We start from the raw sequence: 25,015 nt of genomic DNA on the forward strand, positions 1-25,015 counted from the left end.
TGAAGCTACTTCCAATTAATTACTGCAAATTTATATAATTTTGGCTCACACTTATGTACTTTGTTGTTCAGTGGTCTAAAAGTGTATATACAAACATTCAAATGTTTTGGGCACATTCAGTATAATCATTGTATTTGAAAATTTACATTTTGATGTTTAAATAATTTGTTCACCCTACAATATAAACGGTCATAATTTTCTTCCCTCCATGTTGTTCCTAACCTGTATGAGCTTCTTTCTTCTGTGAAACACAAAACATGATATTTTTAATATTGTTGGTAACCAAAGTTTGGGCACCATTGCTTTCCATTGAGTGGACAAAAACATTTCTCAAAATATCTTGAGAAATATTTTCCAGAAATAAAGTCATACTGTTTTGAAATGCCTTTAAGAAAAGTAAAGTGATGACATCATTTTCATTTTTGTGTGAAATATCCCTTTAACATGAAATGTTTTTGTTTGGCAGTATTTTCACACAGTTTGTTGTGTTCAGTAATATAATAACACTCACCATAGTTTCTTCAGTTTACAGTGTGGATCCTCCAGTAGAGCAGAGAGCAGCTTCACTCCTGAGTCTCCTGGTGTATTATCACTCAGATCCAGTTCTGTCAGGTGTGAGGGGTTTGATCTCAGAGCTGAAATCAGAGCAGCACAGCCTTCCTCTCCAATACTGCAGCCAATCAGCCTGCAGAGAGAAGAACATGAATGATCTCTGAGACTGTGTTTAAGTTTTAGTGTGAGTGTGTGTGTGTTTGTATGAGCACTACTTTTTCTACACACCAGCTATAGAGATTTTAACTTACCAGCAAAAGCACAAGCTAACTCTACTCACATGATTCCTGATACTGAACTAGTTTATCATTATCATTCTCCAAACCTTTTGTAGTGTTATACATGCAATAATGTTAAAATATTAAGAATAACATTACGGACTTCCGGTAAAAAGGCGGCGTGAGAAGTCGTAAAAGTTCTCTGCTCCGCACGTTTCTTGTTTAATTATCGACTTATTCAGCACTTCTTCGGTGACATCGTTTGAAATACTATTCACGACCCTCAGTAGGAAACATGCCGAGAAACAACACTAAAAAGATGGCCGATATTACTGAGGTTGCTGGCGAAATTCAGAGTGTGGACGGGGCCGCCTCGAGTCAGGGGGATATCAGGGAACTCCTTGGCGGGATTAGATCTGAGGTAGCGGCGCTCAGAGTGGAGATCCTTGCAGAGCTTAAAATCATCTATCTCTGCGGTGAAAACTTCATTATTAGAGCAAGAACAGAAACTGAAGGATGTGGAAGAATCTCTTACTGACGTGGATGGTCGCGTTAATGTCCTGCAATCTACCTGCTCAGCGCTATCGAAAGATAACGAAAAACTGAGGGCCAAACTCGATGACTTGGAAAATCGATCCAGGAGGAACAATATTCATGTGATCGGTATCCCCGAGGGCTCTCATCCTTCTGCATTTATTGAAGCACTGGTTCTCGAGGTATTCGGTGAACAGAGTTTCGCCAAAAAGCCGGAAGTGGACAGGGCTGACCGCTCTCTAGCTCCCCCGCCGAAAGCTAATCAAGCCCCCAGGCCGTTCATCGTGCGATTGCATCACTACCAGATGAGGGAATTGATTCTCCGTTTGGCACGAGAAAAGGGACAGGTGTTATACAAAGGATTGCGTTTACACTTCTACCCAAATGTAAGCGCTGATGTTGCAAAGCGGAGAGCGGCATCTAACCAGCTAAAGGCTGTACTCAGAGGAGCGGGAATTGAATTCGGCCTTCTTTTCCCTGCGCGTCTACGGATCAAACACGGGCTGGTGAGTTATGGTTCTTAGTATACCAGCAGATGGTCGTTGTTTGAAGGTGGGAGGGGAATTTGAATTCTCCTTTTATTTTTTTATTATTATTATTTTTTTTTTTTTTCTTACCATACGCTGTTCGGAGTCAAGGTGCTCATGTGTTGTGTTGTGGCAGATTCACTAGATTTGACTTCATTTACCAATACTTTTTTTATAGCATGACCAGCGTTAATAAATGTGATATAAATTTTATAACATGGAACGTGAAAGGCATGAACAATGTCATTAAAATAAATAAGATATTTTGTCACTTACGACAATTAAACACAGACATTGCTTTTCTACAAGAAACATATTCTTAATTCAGATGTAATTAAACTTAGGCGGAGTTGGGGAGGACAGGTATTCCATTCGAGCTTTAATGCAAAAGGCAGAGGTACTGCTATTCTTATCAAGAAGAACATATCTTTCACCAGCAAAAAGGTTATTAGTGACTACTTGGGTCGCTATGTTATCGTCACAGGCCGCCTGCTCGACAGGCAAGTTATCCTTGTTAACATTTATGCCCCAAACTTTGATGACAGTAATTTTTTCAGCAAAGTCTTCACATCTATTCCATCTGCTGATGATTATGCTTTAATTATAGGAGGGGACTTTAACTGTGTTTTGAACACTTCGCTGGATAGATCCTCTTCTAGAGTCATACAGCCTTCTAAGGCAGCTACAAACATTAAACATTTCTGTGACCAATTTGGACTATTAGACCCCTGGAGATTTATTTTCCCTTCCTCCAGAACATTCTCCTTTTTCTCTCCTGTTCATCAATCATATAGTCGCATTGATTTTTTCTTAGTGGATAAGAGTATTATGCCCTTTGTCTCATCTGTCAGGGCATTGTCTCATTTCAATGCCCTTTTGGCATTGAAAGCGTATTTGCGGGGCAAAATAATCTCTTTCTCCTCTTATGCTAAAAAGAAAGAACTCTCTAAACTCAGAAATATTTCAGAAGCTATTAGCAGGTTAGATGAACAGTACGCCATCTCTCCCTGCCTTCGCTTATACAAAGAAAGAGTAAGTCTTCAGTCCGAGTATAGCTTCCTGTCAAATGCACATGAAGAGAAGAGGTTGTTAAAAACGCGACATGCATTTTATGAATTTGGGGATAAAGCCAGTAAATTATTAGCTCTTCAATCTCGTCAATTAAATAATTCCAAAATGATAACTCATATTAAGGCCCCATCTGGATCCATGGTACATAATCTTAAAGAAATTAATGACAGTTTTGTTAATTTTTATTCTACCCTATACACTTCAGAGTATCCGAATGATTCTGCAATTTTAGATTCCTTCTTTAAGAAAATAGATTTACCAACTATTAATTCTGACCTTTACTCCGACCTAAGCAGGCCTGTGACTGCAGCAGAAGTTGCGCAGGCTATTGCAGCAATGCAGAGCAGCAAAGCTCCGGGACCAGATGGATTCCCGATAGAATTTTATAAGAAGTTTGCATCCTTGCTGGGCCCGATTCTTGTGGCTGTTTATAATGAGTTGTTCGATACAGGAACTCTTCCCCCAACGCTTACGCAAGCCTCAATTTCTCTTATCCCAAAGGAGGGTAAGGATCCCACTCGTTGAGAATCATACAGGCCAATCTCACTTCTGAATGCAGATTTTAAAGTTTTGTCCAAAATTCTTGCGCTGCGCCTTGAACCCATTATTCCGACTATAATTTCGACTAACCAAACAGGATTCGTTCGAGGCCGTAACCCATTTAATAATTTACGACGACTATATAATATAATGTACACAAATTCCCCCCCAGGCGAACTTGAAGCAGTAATCTCTCTCGACGCTGAAAAGGCCTTTGACAGGGTAGAGTGGGAATACCTATTTAACACCCTTAAACGGTTTGGGTTTCCTACAGAGTTAATCTCATGGATTAGATTATTATATACCTCCCTGATTGCTTCAGTGTGCACAAATAATGTATACTCTGAATACTTCCCTTTGTACCGGGGCACCAGACAAGGGTGCCCTCTCTCTCCCTTCTTATTCACCCTATCAATTGAGCCCCTGGCTGTTGCGCTCAGTCAGTCAGTAAATTTTAAAGGTATTACACGACATGGTACAGAGCATAAAATTTCATTATATGCAGATGACGTCTTATTGTATGCATCAAACCCAACCTCCTCAATACCTCAAATTATTTCACTAATAAAGGAGTTTGGAAAGTTATCTGGCTATAAGCTTAACATGAGTAAGAGCGAGTTTTTCCTGATCACTCACTTATTTTCGAATATACCTGTTTTTATCAGGAAGATTTTTTTTTTTTACTAAACTGGACAGTCTAATCACCTCCTTCCTGTGGGGGAATAAGACCCCTCGCATTAGGAAGACTTTTTTGCAGAGATTAAAATCTCAGGGAGGGATGGCGCTACCTAATCCGTTATTTTATTATTGGGCAAGCAACGTTCAAAAAATAATCTATTGGCTACCTAGTGTAGATCCTCAAAATACCCCTTTATGGGTGCAAATGGAACAATCATGTGCTAACTTCAAACTTAGTTCTCTAATTTGCTCTTCTCTCCCCCTGGTGGGGAAAAATTATAATTCCACCCCCAATCCTGTACTGACTCTTACTTTAAAAATTTGGGCCCAATTTAGAAGACATTTTGGTTTGCAATCAGCTTCCATTCTAGGTCCTATGGTCTCTTATTGTCTATTCCCACCATCCTATGTGGACTCTGCTTTTTGTTTCTGGGAAGAGAAGGGGATTAGGCTTCTAATAGACTTATATATATTGATAATACTTTTTGCTCTTTTGAAGAGCTTGTACGTAATTTTGCCTTACCAAGTTCCCACTTTTTTAGATTCTTGCAGATTTGGAGTTTCATCAAGAAGGTTTTTGTCTCCTTTCCATGATTACCCCCTGCCTTGCCTATGGATACATTGCTTGATCTGAAATGGCATAGTAGAGGTCTAATTTCTAGCATATACTCTATTATAACTTCTATAGACCCACAGAGCTTGGAAGATACCCGCAAAGGTTGGCAAAGTGATTTAAGGAGAGAAATTACAGATGGAGAATGGGAGGATGTTTTAAACCATGTGCACTCTTCCTCACCCTGTGCGAGACATGGCTTAGTTCAATTTAAGGTTCTTCATAGGCTTCATTTCACCAATTCCAAACTAGCTAAGATTTACCCGAATGTCAGCTCTGTATGCAATAGATGCTCACAATCGCCTGCCACAACTGCCCACATGTTCTGGCTTTGTCCTGGGTTGGAGGAGCTTTGGAGAAAGATTTTTGAATCATATAAAAATAAGTATGACATCCAAATTGACCCTGATCCCTTAATGTGCATTTTTGGTGTTGCTCCCGAGGCTTTAGAACTTAGGAAAGATATTTGTTCTGTTATCGCCTTCACTACATTACTGGCAAGGCGTTTAATATTATTTCAGTGGAAAAGGACAGACCCTCCAACACATAGCAGCTGGTTGAAAGAAGTGATGTCTTACATTCAACTTGAAAAGATTAAATACATGATACGGGGTTCGAAACGTAAGTTTCAAGATATATGGTCCCCCTTTATACGATATTTTAAAGAGCTCCCCTGCCTCTAAAATGGAGTAACCTGCCTCAATTTGTTTTATCATCCTTCTGTGTTTATTTATTTTTTTTTATTTTTTTTTATATGTGCATGCCGGTCCTTTATAAATATCTGTTTCTGTTAAAGCACTATATTATTATTATTATTTTATTTTTGTGTGCGTGTCAGTTCTCTTGTTTTCTGGACTAGCTTATAATGTGTGATCTATGTATTTTATGAAGATGTGCCAATTCTTCTAGGGAATGTGGAATACTTGGTTCCTTTGCTGTCAATGCTGGGAAATCTAGAATGTGTCTTGTCTCAAGATTTTCATTATTATTATTAATATACTATTATTATTATTATTATTATTTTTAATCCCTTTTTTCTTTTTTTTGTGTTTTCTTTTTTCTTAAGCTGTGGGAGGGAGGGGAGGGATGGGAAGAGTTTATTGTATTGTAATTGTAACTGTTAAAAACCCAATAAATAAAATATATTAAAGAATAACATTACAGTAACTATGACATATTACTCTTGTGTTTAAGATTGTGGGGAGGTTAAGAGGGCAGGTGTATTTGGAAAATAGACATCACTTTTCTTTTTTACACTGAATTAGGGAAAGTAGCATTTATAAATGTTGTTTCCTCTTATATAAATACTCTTCAAACAGATTGAAATATTCTAGTCTTTATGTCACTGAGTTCATGTAAATCTGTTATTCATGGATTGGAGAAAGATTTGCCAATTTGTATTTTTGTATTTATTTATATATATTTTTTGTTTTGGATTATACTTATACACTTTTGTTTTTTAATGGTATATAATTGTATTTATAAACATACATTAATACTGATATATAATTATACTAATTTTATTGGATAATTATATTTTGTGACTGGTGTGTAGTAGTTTACAATTGGGTTAAAGATGGACTCTATAATGGAAATTATTAAAATTATTACAGACTTGTGAACAAATGAAAATCATTAAAATTACAGGCTTTTATTTGAAACAAATGTCTTGTTAATGTTTTCAGTTTTGTTTTCAAAGTAATTAAATCAACAGATTTTCAGTAACTGAAAAATATGAAAAGGATGATATTTGAGGTAAAAAGAGAATCACCATATTTTTAATGAAACATCATATTTAAAAATATATCACTTACAAAATATAATCAGTCTTTTAATTAAGATGCTGTAATGTCATATTAAGTTACTATGAGATCTTTAAGCAGTGTAAGAATCTTTCACAATATTTTCCTTTATAATGAAATATTCCTGCATTTTTGTTGTATAAATCCATTTTGCAGTTTACTGTTAATAAAAGTAAATTATTGTATCAAAGCAGATTATGGTACAAACATTGAAGGGGTTGACAATTAACTTAGATAATATGCAAAACGTATTACTTTAGTTGAAATATTTGTATCAATATTGTGGCCCTTTTGCCCCATACAAGGCCTAATGGTTAGAGCATTTGACTCCTAATCCTAAGGTTATGAGTTTGAGTCTCACGCCGACAATACCAAGACTGAGGTGCACTTGAGCAAGGCACTGAACCCCCAACCCCCATAAATGGCTGCCCACTGCTCCGGGTGTGTGTTCACGGTGTGTGTGTGTGTGTGTGTGTGTGTGTTCACTGCTGTGTGTGTGCACTTTCGATGGGTTAAATGCAGAGCACAAATTCTGAGTATGGGTCACCATACTTGGCTGTATATCACGTCACTGTCACATACTGGTGAGTCTTTAACCTCGAGTGTGAGATAAAAGGCCATTCTTGCCACCTCATATTTTTCTATACATTTCTATATCCCTGTAGAAGTTACATTCAATATTCCTTTGTCTGAAATCTCTGAGAGACTCGTGTCTTTATCCTGATTGTACTCTAATACTGTTCTGCAGTAATGAGAGAAGCACTTCCAGATTCTAGCAGTCACTGTAGCTGTGATATTAAAAACATCAAAATATTGCAATTAATTAGATGTAATTAATTTTATTTGTTCATTACATTTATTTTGACCCTCAAGCATCCTTCACAAAGCAGCCCTTAATTTGTCCTTCGAAGGTCTCAGGTGTGATCCCATTTGTTTTTTCAATAAATGTCATATTACTGTCTTCAATAAAATAAAAACTAAAGATTTATGTTTTTTTGTGGTTTTTGGTGTTTTTTATTATTATTTATTTAGCCCTGAAAGTATTATATTTTGTAAAATATGCTTAATAGTGGTGCTTGCCAGAGGCAAAGCATCACTATTATTATCTCACATACTTATTATTTTATAGATCCATACAAATTTCGGCACATAACTTGTCCCGCAGTTTTTGTCACAGGCCAACGAGACAGGCATCCTATACGGGAATGGTGTGCTGACTTTTATAAGCGATCGGGCGTACGACGTTCGTACACCGGGCGAAAAATCCCATGACAATGCATTGCAGCCAAATTTGACGGATCGTAGCTCAGAGAGAGAATTTCGCCGAAACATGTGAATCACCACGTTTAGAGAGGCTATCAGGCTGTGTGAGAACATACCCCGCATTGGGGTATAAGAGCGCCCCAAAGTTGCCCCATAGACATACTATGGTGAGGGATCACCCTTGAAACAGTGTGTAACGGCCAATCACAGATCACCTTAAACACTTCATAGCCACGCCCTAGCAACCATTTAGAAGACCTTAGTAACCCAACAATCTTAAGATCTGTCCAGGGACAGCAGATGAAAAATAGCCTTTGGGCACACTGTACATTTATGTATTATTAGTGTGCATTGTCCCTGTTAAATAAACCTGAAATAAATACAAAGCATAGAGGTATATCTTCAAATCAGAATGTCATAAAGGCAAGGGGGTTGGTTTATATCATTCATACTGGCAAGCAGCCTTTGGAGTATCATCATTGGCAGCTGCCAAGCCACTCCCTAGCAACCAAACAGAGTACCCTAGCAACCATTTAGTAAGTCTTATATCTTTGCATCAGAACATCATACAGACATGGGAGTTGGTTCTTCTGACCTATGCTAGTAAACAGGAATTCCAACATATTAGTCATGCTAGTAGTGAATAGCTCCATGCTAAAAGTGATTGGCTAAGTGCTTAATCAGGCTAAGATCTCTGTGACAACTAGCATCTGCGTAACAAACACCTCAGGTCAAGTCAAATCAACTTTATTTATATAGCGCTTTAAACAAAATACATTGCGTCAAAGCAACTGAACAACATTCATTAGGAAAACAGTGTGTCAATAACGCAAAATGACAGTTAAAGGCAGTTCATCATTGAATTCAGTGATGTCATCTCTGTTCAGTTTAAATAGTGTCTGTGCATTCATTTGCAATCAAGTCAACGATATCGCTGTAGATGAAGTGACCCCAACTAAGCAAGCCAGAGGCGACGACGGCAAGGAACTGAAACTCCATCGGTGACAGAATGGAGAAAAAACCTTGGGAGGAACCAGGCTCAGTTGGGGGGCCAGTTCTCCTCTGACCAGACGAAACCAGTAGTTTCGCCCTAGCAACTGCATATCAACACCCTAGCAACCACTCCGATTACCTTAACAACCACACTGGGTACTCTAGCAACTGCCCTAGCAACTATCCACTGTACCTCAACAACTTAATTGCAACACCATAGCAACCGAGGGGCGAGTTTTGCCACTGCAAGCACCACTCACATTCAGGAAATGTACATTCTAGTTTTATATAATACTTAATATTTCTCATACTTCAGTAAAAAAATCATTCCAGTAAGTTTAGAGAGTCAAAACTAACATTTTGGTGGGTTTGGTGACATCCGGTGATATATAGCCACTATATGCCTGTAGTATTAATGGCTGCATATAGTTAGTGTTAGTGTGTTATGTTAGTTATGTTATGTTAGTGTTCCTGTAGCTCAACTGATAGAGTATTGCACTATCAAGCGCAAGGTTGGGGGTTCGATTCCCCGGAAACACATGATAGTTAAAAATTGATAGCCTGAATGCACAGTAAGTCGCTTTGGATAAAAGTGTCTGTTAAATGCATAAATTTATATAGCCTGAAACCTCTAAACCATTATTTTAATGAATTTAACCTCTTAGTTTTAGATTTTATCACAAGTTAGAGGTGTAGTATTAAAAAAAAAAAAAAAAAAAAAATTTGTCGGGTGAGATTATACAAAGTTGCCAAAATACGCTGACAGACAAATCTGACCGGTTTTCACAACGTGTCATCAATCTGGAAGTCGGTCATTTTGGAAGCACTGAACATAAACAATGCCACTGAACGGACTTGCAAATTTGGCTGATTATTGCTGCTGAAAAATGGTCGAATTTTGGTCTGTACTAATCGGTCACGTAGGTTAAAAACTTTTCAAATTCTGTCAAAAGTTAAAGAGAAGAGAGCAAAAAAAGTGATTAAAGAAGGCGTTGTTATCGAAAACCGGTTCCATTGTAGAACCGGTTAAAAAAAAGACGCGTGCATTTCGATTCTGCTTAACGATTCCTATGTTGGCATTTCAATCTGATTAAAAATGATGAAGTGCAGGAACAGAAAGAATTTGTGCCTTGTTTGTGTGCAGCGCAGATGAAGCTCAAGCGCGTGCACAGAGAGCAGCGGTCGGCGTCGCGCTGCGGGTTCCAGGTTTGTGTCCGATCTCAGACCGTTCTGTGTATTTCAGCTGTAGAAAAGCTTGCTCCGAGCCGAAACTGACTTCTTTCATATTTGTCGACCAATATACAGAAAACTACATCAGTATATCATCATAAACACAGCCGTTTTTTTCTTACGTGAACATAAACAGATGAGAAAGAAAACACACATGTACAGTATTTTTGTTTAAAGAGACAACAGCCTAATAAACGCGCTGTCTGTCATTAATATTAATCAAAGAACATAAGAAAATCATTCACTGATCTTGACTGAATATATTTAGTAACTTTAATTGATTAATCTTTATTTTATGTATAAAAAGAAAACTATGCAGTGTTTTTAAACTTTTAATTAGTTTTTGTACCTGAAAATTTGTTTAGTTGTATTTATTTATGATATTACTAATTGATTTGTGTGTTCCTATCTTATTACTGACTGTTAACTTGTCTTTAACACTTTAATATTTGAAACTTATATTAATCTAGTTGTTTTTGCTATGGTATTTTTTTTTAAAGCACAGGCAAAATTCCTCTTGCAGTGTTTTGTAAGCTGCTAATTTCTGCTCATGTCATTCAGCTGCAACAGAATGCTTTGTAAAAAGACAGAAACAAGTTTGACATCTAAATGTTTGACTTAATTGTATTTTTTATATTGGATTTTTTATTTTATTAGAATCGAAACTAGGAATCGATAAGAATCTGAATCGATAAAATTCAAACAATACCCAACCCTAACTGTACCTGACCGTCCTTAGAGCTGTTCAGACCAATGTTAAAAAAAATAATAATAATAATAAAAACTGCTATATTCTAGTGCTGGGCGGTTTGACCAAAAATGTATATACCGTTTTTTTTTTTTGTTTTTGTTTTTTTTAATTATGCTGGTTTTCCGGTTTTTGACGTTTTTTTTTTTCATTCATAATCAGGTGTACAATGCATTTTCTGCTGGTTGATATTCCAAGACGTGCTTGCGGCTAAGGTGCTGGAGCAAATTGCTCGTGTTGCCGTCTTTGGCAACAATTTTAGCCTGACAGCACTTGCATAAAATGGATATTATATATGCATAATCTGCCTGCAGTGCATATGCAGTCCGGAGCCCTGATTCATTGTGCTTTCACACAGGATGTGTTTGCAGTCCGATACTGATCCGCGTTTTACTGATTTGTTCATTGTTTTGATTTCATATCATGTAAAAAAAAAAAAAAATGTTCAGCATCACAAGTCTTTTATCACAGAACAGTAACAATCTTTCATATAATAGACATTAGTTTAAACTCAAAAAATATCAACAACGCATTATTCATGCATTTTACTTCTAGGTTTGTACAATAAGCTGCTCAAGCAAGCGCCAAAACATTTAAACACAATAATTAGCCTACTTTTCTTGTTAAAATATTTAAAATTAAAACACCACAGACACAGTCTTGTGCATTTTGCATTTAAATCTTTATCACAAGCAATCCCACGGGTCTTAATGAACTTTGTTTTTCTGCTTCCATTTAAGTGAACATATATATTGTTTTCCTTGTTTATCTAAAAGTGCTCTTTTTCTTGTTTTAAACCTAGCCAAAAACCCATGTGACTGCGTTTCCATGTCAATCAATGTTCATTTTTCCCGCGAACAATGTGCTGTCACTTTAATTCAGCGCCTGCAGTACAGCAAAAATAGACTCAGTACGTTAACAATCGCTGCACTGCTGCAGAGCACCGCTCCTTGACACCTCGTGCAGCTGGAATCCGTTAATACTGTGACATGCGTCCCGAGCGCTCGTCAGCGTCGCCCTGGCAACACAGTGGAGTCACCGGCACTAGCTCGTCACGGGCTGAGCGGCCGCACCTGCAGCTCGTCAAGCGGCGCCTACTTAGGCAGAGGAGGAAAAGCAGCGTGGTGAGGAATGTCTCCCGACGAAGACACTAACCCTTGCCTCCTCTGTTTCAGAGAGCAGCGTGTGACCGTCAGCCCCAACCAGGAGAGCACAGCACGGGATCCACCACTCAGGACACAGAGAGCACGAGGGACTTGGAGCACCACGGAGAGCACCGCCTTCACTCAGAGCACCCTTTCATTGAATAAATCCACCCTTCGGGGACTTTTTCTGTCCATCGGTTGTCGTGTAGTTCCTCACCCCGCCACACTGGTGGAGAATGCGGGCAATAGTGTGAGGTGGACACGAACAACCGACCCCTGAGGAGATCGTTAAAGCCACCCGTTTGTTTTTTGTTTTTTTTCTTCCCCCTTTCATTTGTATCTGCTCTGTTTCCACAGGCGGCCGCTCCTCCCCCGGCATGGATGAACTGCTTAAACACCTCACCGAGGTGAGCATCCGCCAGCAGCAGATAATGGAGCACATGGCCTCACGTCAAGGAGATGCCGAACGTGAGCTCGCCGCCCTCCGCGCCGCCGCCCACCGCACGCCGCTGCCTGACCCCCGTGTCCAAGCCGTCCAGCTGATGCCACGAATGACGGCGCATGACGACGTTGAGATGTACCTTCGAATGTTTGAGGCCACCGCGGTCCGGGAGGCGTGGCCGGAAGACGAGTGGGCCCGACTCCTTGCGCCGCTGCTGACCGGGGAAGCGCAGCGGGCGTATTTCACCATGACGGCCGAGAGAAGTCGGAACTATGGAGAGGTGAAAAAGGAGATCCTGAGCCGGGTAGGCCTCTCCCCAATCTGTGCGGCGCAGCAGTTCCATGACTGGGAATATCGAGCGCGGCAGCCCGCTCGCGCCCAGGCGGCCGAACTAACCCGGTTGGCCCACCATTGGCTGTTGACAGGGGGTCCCTCCGCACACAAGATAGCTGAGCGTGTGGTGATCGACCGACTCCTCCGCGCGTTGAGGCAGGCGGCGGGCATGAGGAATCCCACCGATCTCGCCGAGCTCGTGGAGGCCATTGAGCTGGCGGAGGCCGCCCAACACCGGGAGATAGGGGAGCGAGCGCCGCCTTTTCCCCGAAGGGTGGTCCAAGAGCGACGCTCGCCGGAGGGCACCCAGCGACCCGTGAGCAGGCCTGCGGTTCCCGGCCCCCAGGACGAGCCGATGCCCACCGAGCCGCCGCGTTCCCCAGGACGGACGTGGCTAGCAGGCTGTTCAGTCCACGGTCCAGCGCCGAAGGCACCGCGGGCCAAGGTGCGCATCAATGGCCGGCCATTTGTCGCCCTCCTCGACTCGGGCAGCGGGGTAAGCCTGATACAACCGACTGTCCTTCCGCCCCGAACAGGTTCCAGAGCCCGGCTGGCGATAACGTGCGTGCACGGGGATACCAGACATGTGCCGGCCCGGCGAGTGACCATCACCGCGACACCTGGTTCCTGGCCCGTCGAAGTGGGAATCCTAAGGAACCTACCGGTACCCGTTCTCCTCGGCCGGGATTGGCCGGGGTTCGATCAGCTCCTCACCTCCAGCACACAGCCTGCTAGCCCGGCCGGGAACCGCCGACGCCGGAATCCAGCAAGGCGCCCTTGACGAGGCCCCGCGCTGCTGACGTCGGACCAGCTCCCCACCCCACACCCCACTTCGTCATCCAAAACGGCCTGCTCTACTATGTCGGCCAGCGGAGGGGGGAGGAAAAGACGCTGCTGGTGGTACCGCGAAGCAAAGTCCAGGCGATCTTGGAACTCGCCCACGCCCACCCGATGGCTGGCCACCTCGGTGCTCAAAATACTGTGCAACGGATCCGGGACCGCTTCCACTGGCCAGGACTGGAGGCGGATGTCAAAAGGTACTGCCAAGCGTGCCCGACGTGCCAACGGACCTCACCACATACTCCTCCCCCTAGCCCGCTGATCCCGCTGACGATCATTGAGGTGCCCTTCGAGCGCATCGGGATGGACCTGGTGGGGCCGCTGCCGAAGTCCGCCCGGGGGCATGAACATATCCTGGTTATCGTGGATTATGCCACCCGCTACCCAGAGGCCATTCCCCTCCGCAAGGCCACCGCCAAGAACATTGCACAGGAGCTCTTCCTACTGAGTAGTCGGGTTGGCCTACCAGCGGAGATCCTGACCGACCAGGGCACCCCTTTCATGTCCCGGATCATGGCTGACCTCTGCAAACTCCTCAAAGTCCGACAGATCCGGACCAGCGTGTACCATCCACAAACCGATGGGCTCGTGGAACGCTTTAACCAGACCCTTAAGCAGATGCTGCGGCATGTCGTGGCCGAGGACCGACGCGACTGGGACCAGATGATCCCGTATGTGCTGTTCGGGGTCCGGGAGGTGCCCCAGGCATCCACCGGCTTCACGCCCTTCGAGCTCCTCTTCGGCCGCCAACCCCGAGGGCTCCTAGATGTCGCCCGGGAAGCCTGGGAACAACAACCTGCGGTATGTCGGACCATCCTCCAGCACATCAAGGCCATGAGAGAGCGGATCGACAGGGTCATGCCATTGGTCCGGGAGCATCTGTCCAAGGCCCAGCAAGACCAGCAGCGCCTCTTCAATCGGGCTGCCCAACCCCGGGAGTTCCAGCCGGGAGATCACGTCATGGTACTGGTCCCCACCTCTGCCTGTAAGTTCCTGGCACGCTGGCAGGGCCCATATACGGTCACCGAACGGGTGGGACCCGTCACCTACAAAGTGCGCCAACCCGGTCGCCGAAGGGAGGAGCAGCTCTATCATATAAATCTGTTGAAGCGCTGGGTGGGGACCGGGCCCCAGCTCTCGGCCCTCGCCGCCACCTCTCCCGTGGTTGTGGACATGGATCCCAATCTCTCCGCAGCCCAGAAAACGGAACTGCAGCACCTGGTCGGTCAGTTCTTGGATGTGTTCTCCCCTCTGCCAGGGCGGACGACCGTCATCCAGCACGAAGTCCGAACACCACCAGGAGTTATGGTCTGGCAGCGGCCCTATCGTGTCCCGGAGGCTCGGCGACACGCAATCGAGACAGAGGTACAGGAGATGTTGAAGTTGGGGGTAATTGAGCCCTCGCGGAGTCCCTGGTCCAGCCCCATCATAATGGTCCCGAAGCCCGACGGCACCCTAAGGTTCTGCAATGACTTCCGCCGCCTAAATGAGGTCTCTGAATTCGATGGCTATCCCATGCCTCGGGTCGATGAGCTCCTGGATCGACTAGGAAGGGCCCGGTTCATATCGACTCTCGCCCTCACCAAAGGGTATTGGCAAGTCCCCCTGTCTAAGGATGCCAAGCCCAAGACAGCCTTCTCAACCCCCAGTGGCCACTGGCAGTACCGGGTCCTTCCCTTCGGCCTGCACGGGGCCCCCGCCACATTCCAGAGGCTCATGGATGTCCTGCTGAGGCCCCATATGGCCTACGCCGCGGCCTACCTCGACGACGTGGTCATCCATTCAGAGACCTGGGGGGAGCATTTGGAGCGGCTCCGGAGGGTGCTGCTGGACCTCCGCCGGGCGGGGCTCACCGCCAACCCCCGGAAATGTCACCTGGCTCTCTCCGAAGCCAAGTACCTGGGCTTCTGCGTGGGACGCGGCCTCATCCGCCCCCAGGAAAAGAAGGTGACAGCTATCCTCTCGGCACCGCGGCCCACTACCAAGACCCAGGTACGAGCATTTTTGGGGTTGGCGGGATACTACCGCTGTTTTATCCCTAACTTCTCCTCCTTAGATTAGATTAGATTAGATTAGATTAGATTCAACTTTATTGTCACTGCACATGTAGGTACAAGGCAACGAAATGCAGTTAGCATCTAACCAGAAGTGCAATAAGCAGTAAGTACAGAATAAAGGTCTATAATATGTACAATAACTATACAGGTAAGTATTATGGACATAATTTACAGATATTAAATACTATAAGCACAATATACAGATAGGTGTACTATGAACATACTATACAGATGGGCTATGTAAAAGTGTATGTACACTATAGGCAGAACTATGAACATAATTTACAGTATTGCAATGGACAGTAAAGTGCATAGAAAAAAAAATATTTCAATGTGCAAATGGATTATACATTGTTCCTGGATGAACAGGCAGTAGTGCAAGTAATAACAAGTTACTTTTTGCTTGTTGTGAGTAAATAAATAAATCAGAGTGTTGAAGAGGGGGAGGAGTCTATGTGTGGTGTGGGGGGTGTTGAGGGGTGTCAGAGGGCAGAGTTCAGCAAGGAGACAGCTTTAGGGAAAAAGCTGTTCCTGAATCTTGTGGTCCTTGTCCGGAGGCTCCTGAAACGCCTTCCGGAGGGGAGGAGGTTAAACAGTTCGTGGTCAGGGTGAGAGGAGTCCTTGAGAATGCTGCGAGCTCGACGTAGACAGCGTTTCTTCTGGATGTCCTCAAGAGCAGGAAGTGGTGTCCCTGTGATGCGCTGGGCAGTTTTCACCACCCTCTGCAGTGCCTTGCGGTCAGCCACTGAGCAGTTCCCATACCAGACTGTGATGCAACTGGTCAAGATGCTCTCGATCGCACACCGGTAAAAGTTCACCAGGATGGTTGAAGACAACTGGTTCTTCTTCAGTGTCCTGAGGAAGAAAAGGCGCTGGTGAGCCTTTTTGACGAGGCTGGAGGTGTTAGTGGCCCAGGACAGTTCCTCCGAGATGGTGGTTCCCAGGAACTTGAAGCTGGAGACACGTTCAACAACCATCCTGTTAATGTGGATGGGGTCATGCGTGCTTCCTTTCTTCTTCCTGAAGTCCACAATGAGCTCCTTGGTCTTATTGGTGTTAAGGAGCAGGTTATTGTCAGAGCACCATGTGGCCAGGTGCTGTACCTCTTCCCTGTAGGCAGTCTCATCATTGTCACTGATGAGGCCAATCACCGTGGTGTCGTCTGCAAACTTAATGATGGAGTTGGATCCATGCACAGGCTTGCAGTCGTGGGTGTAAAGGGAGTAGAGGAATGGGCTCAGCACACAGCCCTGTGGTACGCCAGTGTTAAGTGTGATGGTGGTGGAGTGGTTGTGGCCTGACCGAACATGCTGAGGCCTGTTGGTCAGAAAGTCCATAATCCAGTTGCAGAGGGAGCTGTTAATGTCCAGGTCTCCAAGTTTTGTGGTCAGCTTGGAGGGAATGACGGTGTTAAATGCTGAACTGAAGTCAACAAACAACATCCTAACATACATGTTGTTATGGTCCAGGTGTGTGAGTGCAGAGTGCAGCACTGTGCATACTGCATCCTCTGTGCTCCTATTTCTGCGGTAGGCAAATTGGTGTGGGTCCAGTGTGGGTGGGAGGCAGTCTTTGAGATGTGCTAGGACCAGTCGCTCAAAGCACTTCATAATGATGGGTGTGAGTGCTACGGGGCGATAGTCATTGAGGCACTTTGGGGAGGAGTGTTTCGGTACTGGCACAATGGATGTGAACTTAAAACATGTTGGCACAGTTACTTGGATGAGGGACATGTTGAAAATGTCTGTGAAGACCCCTGCAAGCTGCTTAGCCTCTCCCCTGACAGATCTGACCAGGAGGGGGCAACCCGAGAAGGTAGCCTGGAGTCCGGAAGCGGAAGAGGCGTTCCAGCAGGTGAAGTCAGCCCTCACCACGGAGCCAGTCCTGCGAGCCCCCGATTTCAACTGCCCCTTCCTGGTGCAAACCGACGCCTCGGACACCCGGTTGGTAGCAGTTCTCTCCCAGGTCCAGGACGGCGAGGAACACCCGGTGATCTTTATTAGCCGGAAGCTGACCCCGACCGAACAGCGGTATGCCGCCGTGGAGAAGGAAGCACTGGCCATCAAGTGGGCAGTCCTGGAGCTTCGCTATTACCTCCTCGGACGCCGCTTCACCCTGCTGACAGACCATGCACCACTGCAGTGGATGGCCCGCGCAAAGGACACCAACCCCAGGGTGACCCGGTGTTTCCTTGCGCTCCAGGACTTCCACTTTACCATACAACACCGGGCGGGGACAGCCAACGCCAACGCGGACGGCCTCTCCAGGATAGGGGCAGCTTTCGCAGGTCTGTCAGGCTCCACTCCCCACCCTCCCCATATCTCCCCATTGTCCCGCAGGCGCAGGTCGACGCTTAGGGGGGGGGGGGGGGGGGGGGGGTGGTGTGACATGCGTCCCGAGTGCTCATCAGCGTCGCCCTGGCAACACAGTGGAGTCACCGGCACTAGCTCGTCACGGGCTGAGCGGCCGCACCTGCAGCTCGTCAAGCGGCGCCTACTTAGGCAGAGGAGGAAAGCAGTGTGTCGAGGAATGTCTCCCGACGAAGACACTAACCCTTGCCTCCTCTGTTTCAGAGAGCAGCGTGTGACCGTCAGCCCCAACCAGGAGAGCACAGCACGGGATCCACCACTCAGGACACAGAGAGCACGAGGGACTTGGAGCACCACGGAGAGCACCGCCTTCACTCAGAGCACCCTTTCATTGAATAAATCCACCCTTCGGGGACTTTTTCTGTCCATCGGTTGTCGTGTAGTTCCTCACCCCGCCACAATACGCACTACAGACAGACTGTGTGAAACATGCATTATAAAGGGGGTACAGGTTTATTACCTGATATCTGTGATTACAAGAACCGATTCAGACAGGATTAACATCTCTGTGTTTATTACAGAGGAGGGAGGGCTGTACAAAACAGAAGGTCATTTGCTCTGGAATCATTACAGAGGTTGTGTGAGAAAACACTGGCTTGATTAAATCATGTCTGTGAAACACAAATGTCTCTAAGGACCCGCTGGAAAACTAGTCCTGTCTGAACAGGGCTTATGACATTGTCTGTTTGATGAGGAGGGATCCGTGGACACATTACTTTTTAACTAGTCTTTCCATTAACACCCATTATTTTCTCTTTTAGACTGATTTGTGGATGCAGAATGATTTATTGCTGAACCAGTATTAGCAGATTGTAGCCATATCCAATCATATTGTGTCCCATTCATTCTCAGTTACCCCCCCACCAAACCCAGCACACGCTCTAGGGATCTGTACAAACTCAATGGAGGCGAGAGAGACACGGGCCCATGCTGATCAAATCCAGAGATTGTGTGTGTGTGTGTGTGTGAGAGTGTCTGTGTGTGTGTGAGTGTCTGTTTGTCTGTGTGTGTCTGTGTGTGTGTGTGTGTGTGTGTGTGTGTGAGTGAGTGTCTGTGTGTGTGTGAGTGCTCTTGTTTTTGTGACATATCAGGACACAATTCTTTATAATGACATGGGTACATACAGGTATTAAAAGGAGAGGGTGACTTATGAGGACATAACCCATGTCCCCATTTTTCAAAATGCTTTTAAATCATACAGAATGAGTTTTTTTGAGAAAGTAAAAATGCACAGTTTCCTGTGAGGGTTAGGGTTAGGTGTAGGGCCATAGAATATACAGTTTGTATAAAAAGCATTACGCCTATGGGATGAACCCACTTTTCACAGAAACAAACAAGTGTGTGTGTGTGTGTGTGTGAGAGAGAGAGAGAGTGAGTGTGAGAGTGTGTGTTTGTGTGTGTGAGAGAGAGAGAGAGAGAGAGAGTGTGTGTGTGTGTGTGTGTGTATGAGAGAGAGAGTGTGTGTGTGTGTGTGTGTGTGTGTGAGAGAGAGAGAGAGAGAGAGAGAGGTTGCCATGGAGATTGTTTATCCTGCACACATTAAAGGAGATAAAAGAAAAGCCTTTAAACAGACAATGTTACATGAACACCCCGAATCTCTTTATGTTGATATGACTTCCCAAGAAAAGAGGACAAATCTGGAAAAGTGTTATTAGTAAATATATCTGTAAAGGATGTCAGATCTGCATTTTTGAGTCAGTTGATCACTCCTCCCATTTCCAAACCATCAATCTGTACAACAGTGGAACGGTCTTAATTCAAGGAAATGAAGCTAGTCTCCAAGTTTTTGAAAAATCATTTCCCCTTTTAAAGCAGATAGTTGAGGAGGAAACAGAGGAATCGGAGGATGAGAATGAAGTGCATCCCTACTCTCCGGTCAGCACATCTCCAGCCCCATCTGATGAACTGATCACTGAGCAGACCACACACACACAGTTATCTCCAGTGTCTTCTCCAGAAGATGGCTCTGTTAGAGATGGAGGTGTCAGAATTAAAGCAGCTCATCCTGAGCCGCCCAGATGAATTTACCATCAACAATCTCAGGTCTGAAATTAAGGAGTTGCACAACATCAACATGAAACTCAAAAATGAAAGAGGACTCAATACAGAGAGAAAGAAAGTTTGAGAAAAACATCCACAAGTTAAAAGAAAAGCTGAAAGAACAGACTGCAATGTGTTTAGAGCTTGAAAACAAGGACAGAGAATCTCCCAACTGCACTGAGAGTAACCTGCGGCTCCATCATGAAGAGACGTCACACAGATATGTATCTGCAGAATCAGTGAAGGAGCTTTTTTTTTCTCACACATCACCAACATCACACAGGAGCCCAGGGACTCAGGCCTCAGTGCTTCTTCTGATGGACTCCACTGGAAAGAACATTGAACCCAAGAAACTCTTCCCCAGACAGAGAGTCCTAGCGCTCCAATGCAGAAACACAGAATGCGTTCATGAACTGCTCAGTAATGATGATCTCGGCAGCCCGCAGTGTGATATCATTCACACAGGTACTGACCTCAATAAGTTAAATGAAGGTACAGCTAAAGCAATACATGAGATGGCAGAGAAAGCCTCACAGACATTCCCGGCTTCACGTGTACTGGTCTCCACCTTGCTCCCGCGGCTTGACGTCCCCCCCTCTGTGATCGATCAGATCAACGAAGAGATCCGTTACTCCTGCTCCAGTCTGCCCAACCTGCACTTAGTCCATCACAGCTCTGTAAGACCATGGCACCTGTATGACGGGCTCCACCTCAATCAGGATGGAGTCAGGATTTTTGCCAAAGCTATCAAAGATGTTGCTCTTGGACGCTTTGCATCAACCGACTACAGAGGAGCTAAAAGAAACATGAGAATGCAGCCGTCCGAGGCATCTGGACCTTCATCTCACTCAAGACCACCATGAGACTTTCACAGACATCCCAGGACTTCAGCATGGTCTCACAGACAGCAGGAGAGTCAGCTCTACACTGAAGGCCGATCCCAGCGCCGGACACCCAGCTATGCCCAGGTACTGTCCCAGCAGACGCCCTCATCATCCGCTCAGGAACTACTCCCCATTAGTGAGGTGGGAGAAATTAAACCACTGCTAAACCTTCTCTGCAACAAAACTCTACAAGAATTGTTCACAACACAATGATTATTATCATTGTGATTATTTTTATTATCAATTGTTGTTATTGTTATTACTTTATCATTATTGTTATTATTTTTTAGTCATTATTCACAATTATTTATTTTAATCAGTTTGACTACCTTTTTTACTTCCTCTACTATTACTATTACTTAGCTATTTTATTGTATTTTTATATTTCTTACATTTTTACTTATAAAAGGTTTTGTTTTTGGTTTTGCCTCCAGATAAACAGCAGTATTGCTTAGTTGTTGATCATATCAAAATGTTAAATATTAGCTTTTGTAATATTCAGGTTTTGTGCTCTAAAACATTTGGATTAAAAAGCACAAACACAGAATTTTTAAATAGCATCACAAATGTTGACATCCTAATTCTAACAGAAACATGGTGTAGATCAGATGTGTCCACTCAGTGTCCTTCAAGTTACTCTGAAATCATAGTGCCCTCATGGAAACTCAGCTCAGTACACCGTGGTCGAGATTCTGGAGGTTTAGTCAAATGGATAAAAAATGACCTCGACCCTTTTACATCACCAGTCCAGCAAGGCAAAAATCACATTTGGTTAAAATTGGATAAAAGCTTTTGAATTCTAGATAAAGACCTTTTTATCCGTTGAATTTATATTCCTCCATCAGATTCCCCGTACTACGATGATGAAGTATTCCACACATTACAAGAAGAAATTAATCAATACCAAACTCTCTGGGAAATTTTATTATGTGGAGATTTAAATGCTCGAACTGGTTCAGAACTAGACCATATTGATAATTCAGGAGATAAACGTCTGTTCACACATATACCCCAAGATCTCTTCAGTACTCTACCGAGAAGAAATAGCCAGGATACTGGAGTCAATAGACACGGGAAAGAGCTAGTCCACCTCTGTCAGACTTTAGGTCTTTATATCCTCAACAGTAGAATCAAAGGAGGTTCCTGTGGACAGTTTACATATAGCTCAGATCTCGGGAATAGTGTTGAAGACTGTGCTATATCAAATATAGGCCCTTCCCATTTCAGTGCATTTATCGTCAAAGCTCAGTCGCCCCTGTGTGATCACAGACAGATCAATCTCTCCATTAAAGGGGAAGACAACAAATCAAGGGGAATTCATAAAAAGCCAATTCATCTACATAAACTCAAAGCACTATATAGATGGACTCGTAGTGCTGCTGAAACATATATTAAAGCATTGAAATCAAACGAAATTGTCTGTTCCATTACACTATTTAACAATTCAACATATGATAATAATTGGAAAGGAATAAATTTAGCAATTAAAAATATTAATGACATTTTTGTAAATATAGCAAAAAAAATGCTCATTTAAATGAAACAACCACAAATAAACACAAAAATAAAGCTAAACAGAAACCTTCTGAAAAGTGGTTTGACCATGAATGTAAAACAATAAGACAAGAGCTACGATACATTTCAAATCAAAAACACAAAGATCCGGTCAACTTAGAGTTACGCTCTAAACACTCAGAACTCCTGAAACAATACAAAAACACAGTGAGACAGAAGAAATTGGACTATTATCACAACACACTACAGAAGATGGAAAACTGAATTGATCAGGGTCAGTTCTGGAGCATGTGTAACAGTCTGAACAAGACAAAACCACAAGAGTTAGCCATACAAGATGGTCAGATTTGGAAGGATTACTTTGAGAAGCTCTATACACCTCAAACTGACCCTCTGAATAATCCCAACAAATTAAAAGTCCTCGAAAAATTGAATGCTCTTGAATCATGTATCAAAAACAACCAAAATCCACTAGATTATCCAATAACCCAACAAGAACTTAGTGAAAAACTGAAATCCCTCAAATGTCAGAAATCAAGATAAAGATAAAGATAAAGCCCTGACAAGATAAAGAACGAGATGCTTAAAAACAGCTCTCCTGAATTGCAAATTGCATTACTCAAACTTTTTAATTTGATTTTGAGTTCAGGTGTTTTTCCTGAGATCTGGAACACAGGATTCATCTCTCCCATCTTTAAAAGTGGAGACAAAACCGATCCTAATAACTACAGAGGGATCTGTGTAACCAGTAATTTGGGAAAATTATTTTGCTCTATAATCAACTCTAGGATTTCATCTTTCTTAAAGCAGCACAATGTCATCAGCAAATCTCAGATTGGCTTCCTCCCTAAACCTCGAACCACTGACCATATTCACACATTACACACGCTAATAAATGAACATGTACACCAGAAGAAAGATGGGAAAATATTTGCATGCTTTATAGATTTTAAGAAGGATTTTGACTCCATCTGGCATAACGGACTGTTTTATAAAACCATTCAAAGTGGCATGGGGGTAAAATATATGACGTAATTAAAAACAAGTATAACCAAAATAAATGTGCAGTAAAAATTGGGCAGCAAAGGACAGAGTATTTTCCTCAACAGCGAGGAGTGAGACAGGGCTGCCTCCTCAGCCCGACCTTATTTAACATATATATCAATGAACTGACAGATCTACTGGACCAGTCAAACAGTCCAGGACTACAATTATACCACACAGAGGTCAAATATTTACTGTATGCAGATGACTTACTAATTCTGTCTAAAACACCAGAAGGTCTCCAGAACAACATTGACATTTTAGCTAAATACTGCCATGATTGGGCCTTAGACGTCAACATCCCAAAAACTAAAATTATGATATTTCAGAAAAAAAAAACAGAAATCTAGAACATACATTTATTCTCTTTAAACAACACCACACTTCAACATACTTCAACATACACTATACTTATCTTGGTCTGGTTTTAACTCTTTAACTCTGGAAATTTCAAATTGGCAATTCAAACATTACTTATACTGCACACTATACGAATTAAATTATTCAAAATAAACATCCCCATCAGAATCTGGACAAAGATCTTTGATAGTGTGATTCTGCCCATTGCCCTGTATGGAAGCGAGATCTGGGGCCCAGCGAGTAACTCCAGCCACAAAGACTGGAACAAACACCCTTTAGAAGCTCTGCATGTCCAGTTCTGCAGAAGCATCCTTCACGTGCACAGAAACACTCCTAATAACGCCTGTCTCCCCCTAAACCTCATCATTAAAATAAGAGTTTTAAAGTTCTGAATCCACTTAAACTGTAGTTTGGAAGATTCTCTTCATCATAAAGCACTAAAAACACAAAAAAAGAGTGCTCAAAAAAGTCATCTTTGTGTAATGGTGTCAGAGCTGACTAACAAAGCACTCGATATCACCAATCCCGAAAAACATGGAAGAATCAAAGAAATTATGAATGAAGAGAAGGAGACATACATACAGTATTGGAAAGAACAAACCAAAGACCAAAGTCGCCTCCAGTGTTATCTGAAACTCAACAGAGAGTACAGTATGACTGACTATCTGCTCTCAGTCAGGAATATAACACACAGACAGTTACTGACCAAGTACAGACTGAGTGACCACCAGCTGGCCATAGAGAGAGGACGACACAGAAAGAGCTGGTTACCTGAAGAAGAGCGAGTCTGTAACGTGTGTAAATCAGGATCAGTTGAGACTGTGACAAATACACATCTCTAAGAGACTCACTGTACAGTCAAATACAGCAGAACACTCCTGAGTTCCAGTCACTCCAGGAACATGACAAATTAAAAATATTACTTGGTGAAGGACCTGCTTCCTCTGTTGTAGCACATTATATTTACAAATGCCACAAACTAAGAGGTAAAGAGTGAACACATCTACATTAGTAGTACCATCAATGTTTATAGAAATGTATATGGATGTGTTTTACATGTATTTTTATTTTTATATTTTCTCATGGATATATATGTATTTTTGTTTTGTTTGTTTCTATTCTGCTATGTACAATGCTTTGGCAATATGTACCTATGTATGTCATACCGATAAAGCAATATAAATTGAGAGAGAGAGAGAGAGAGAGAGAGAGAGAGA

At 43.2% G+C, this 25,015-nt stretch overlaps 2 protein-coding genes across 7 annotated transcripts in view; one reads left to right on the forward strand and one right to left on the reverse strand.

The window, feature by feature from the left end:
• The window catches only part of LOC127987351 (NACHT, LRR and PYD domains-containing protein 12-like), a 795,441-nt gene that overhangs the window by 568,102 nt on the left and 202,324 nt on the right, over positions 1–25,015 (reverse strand). For all 6 annotated transcript variants that reach the window (XR_008161173.1, XM_052589641.1, XM_052589640.1 and 3 more), the window contains exon 12: positions 512–685. Coding sequence is in view for 5 of the 6 variants with exons in the window: in XM_052589641.1 (XP_052445601.1) it covers positions 512–685 (174 nt within the window). In the remaining variant the exon portion in view is untranslated. The remainder of the gene's footprint in view (positions 1–511; positions 686–25,015) is intronic.
• LOC127987357 (uncharacterized) overlaps positions 1–25,015 on the forward strand; it is a 173,566-nt gene that overhangs the window by 86,270 nt on the left and 62,281 nt on the right. The gene's annotated exons all lie outside the window — the stretch shown is intronic.

The sequence above is a fragment of the Carassius gibelio genome, chromosome B22, assembly GCF_023724105.1.
Source record: "Carassius gibelio isolate Cgi1373 ecotype wild population from Czech Republic chromosome B22, carGib1.2-hapl.c, whole genome shotgun sequence".
Lineage (NCBI taxonomy): Eukaryota > Metazoa > Chordata > Actinopteri > Cypriniformes > Cyprinidae > Carassius > Carassius gibelio.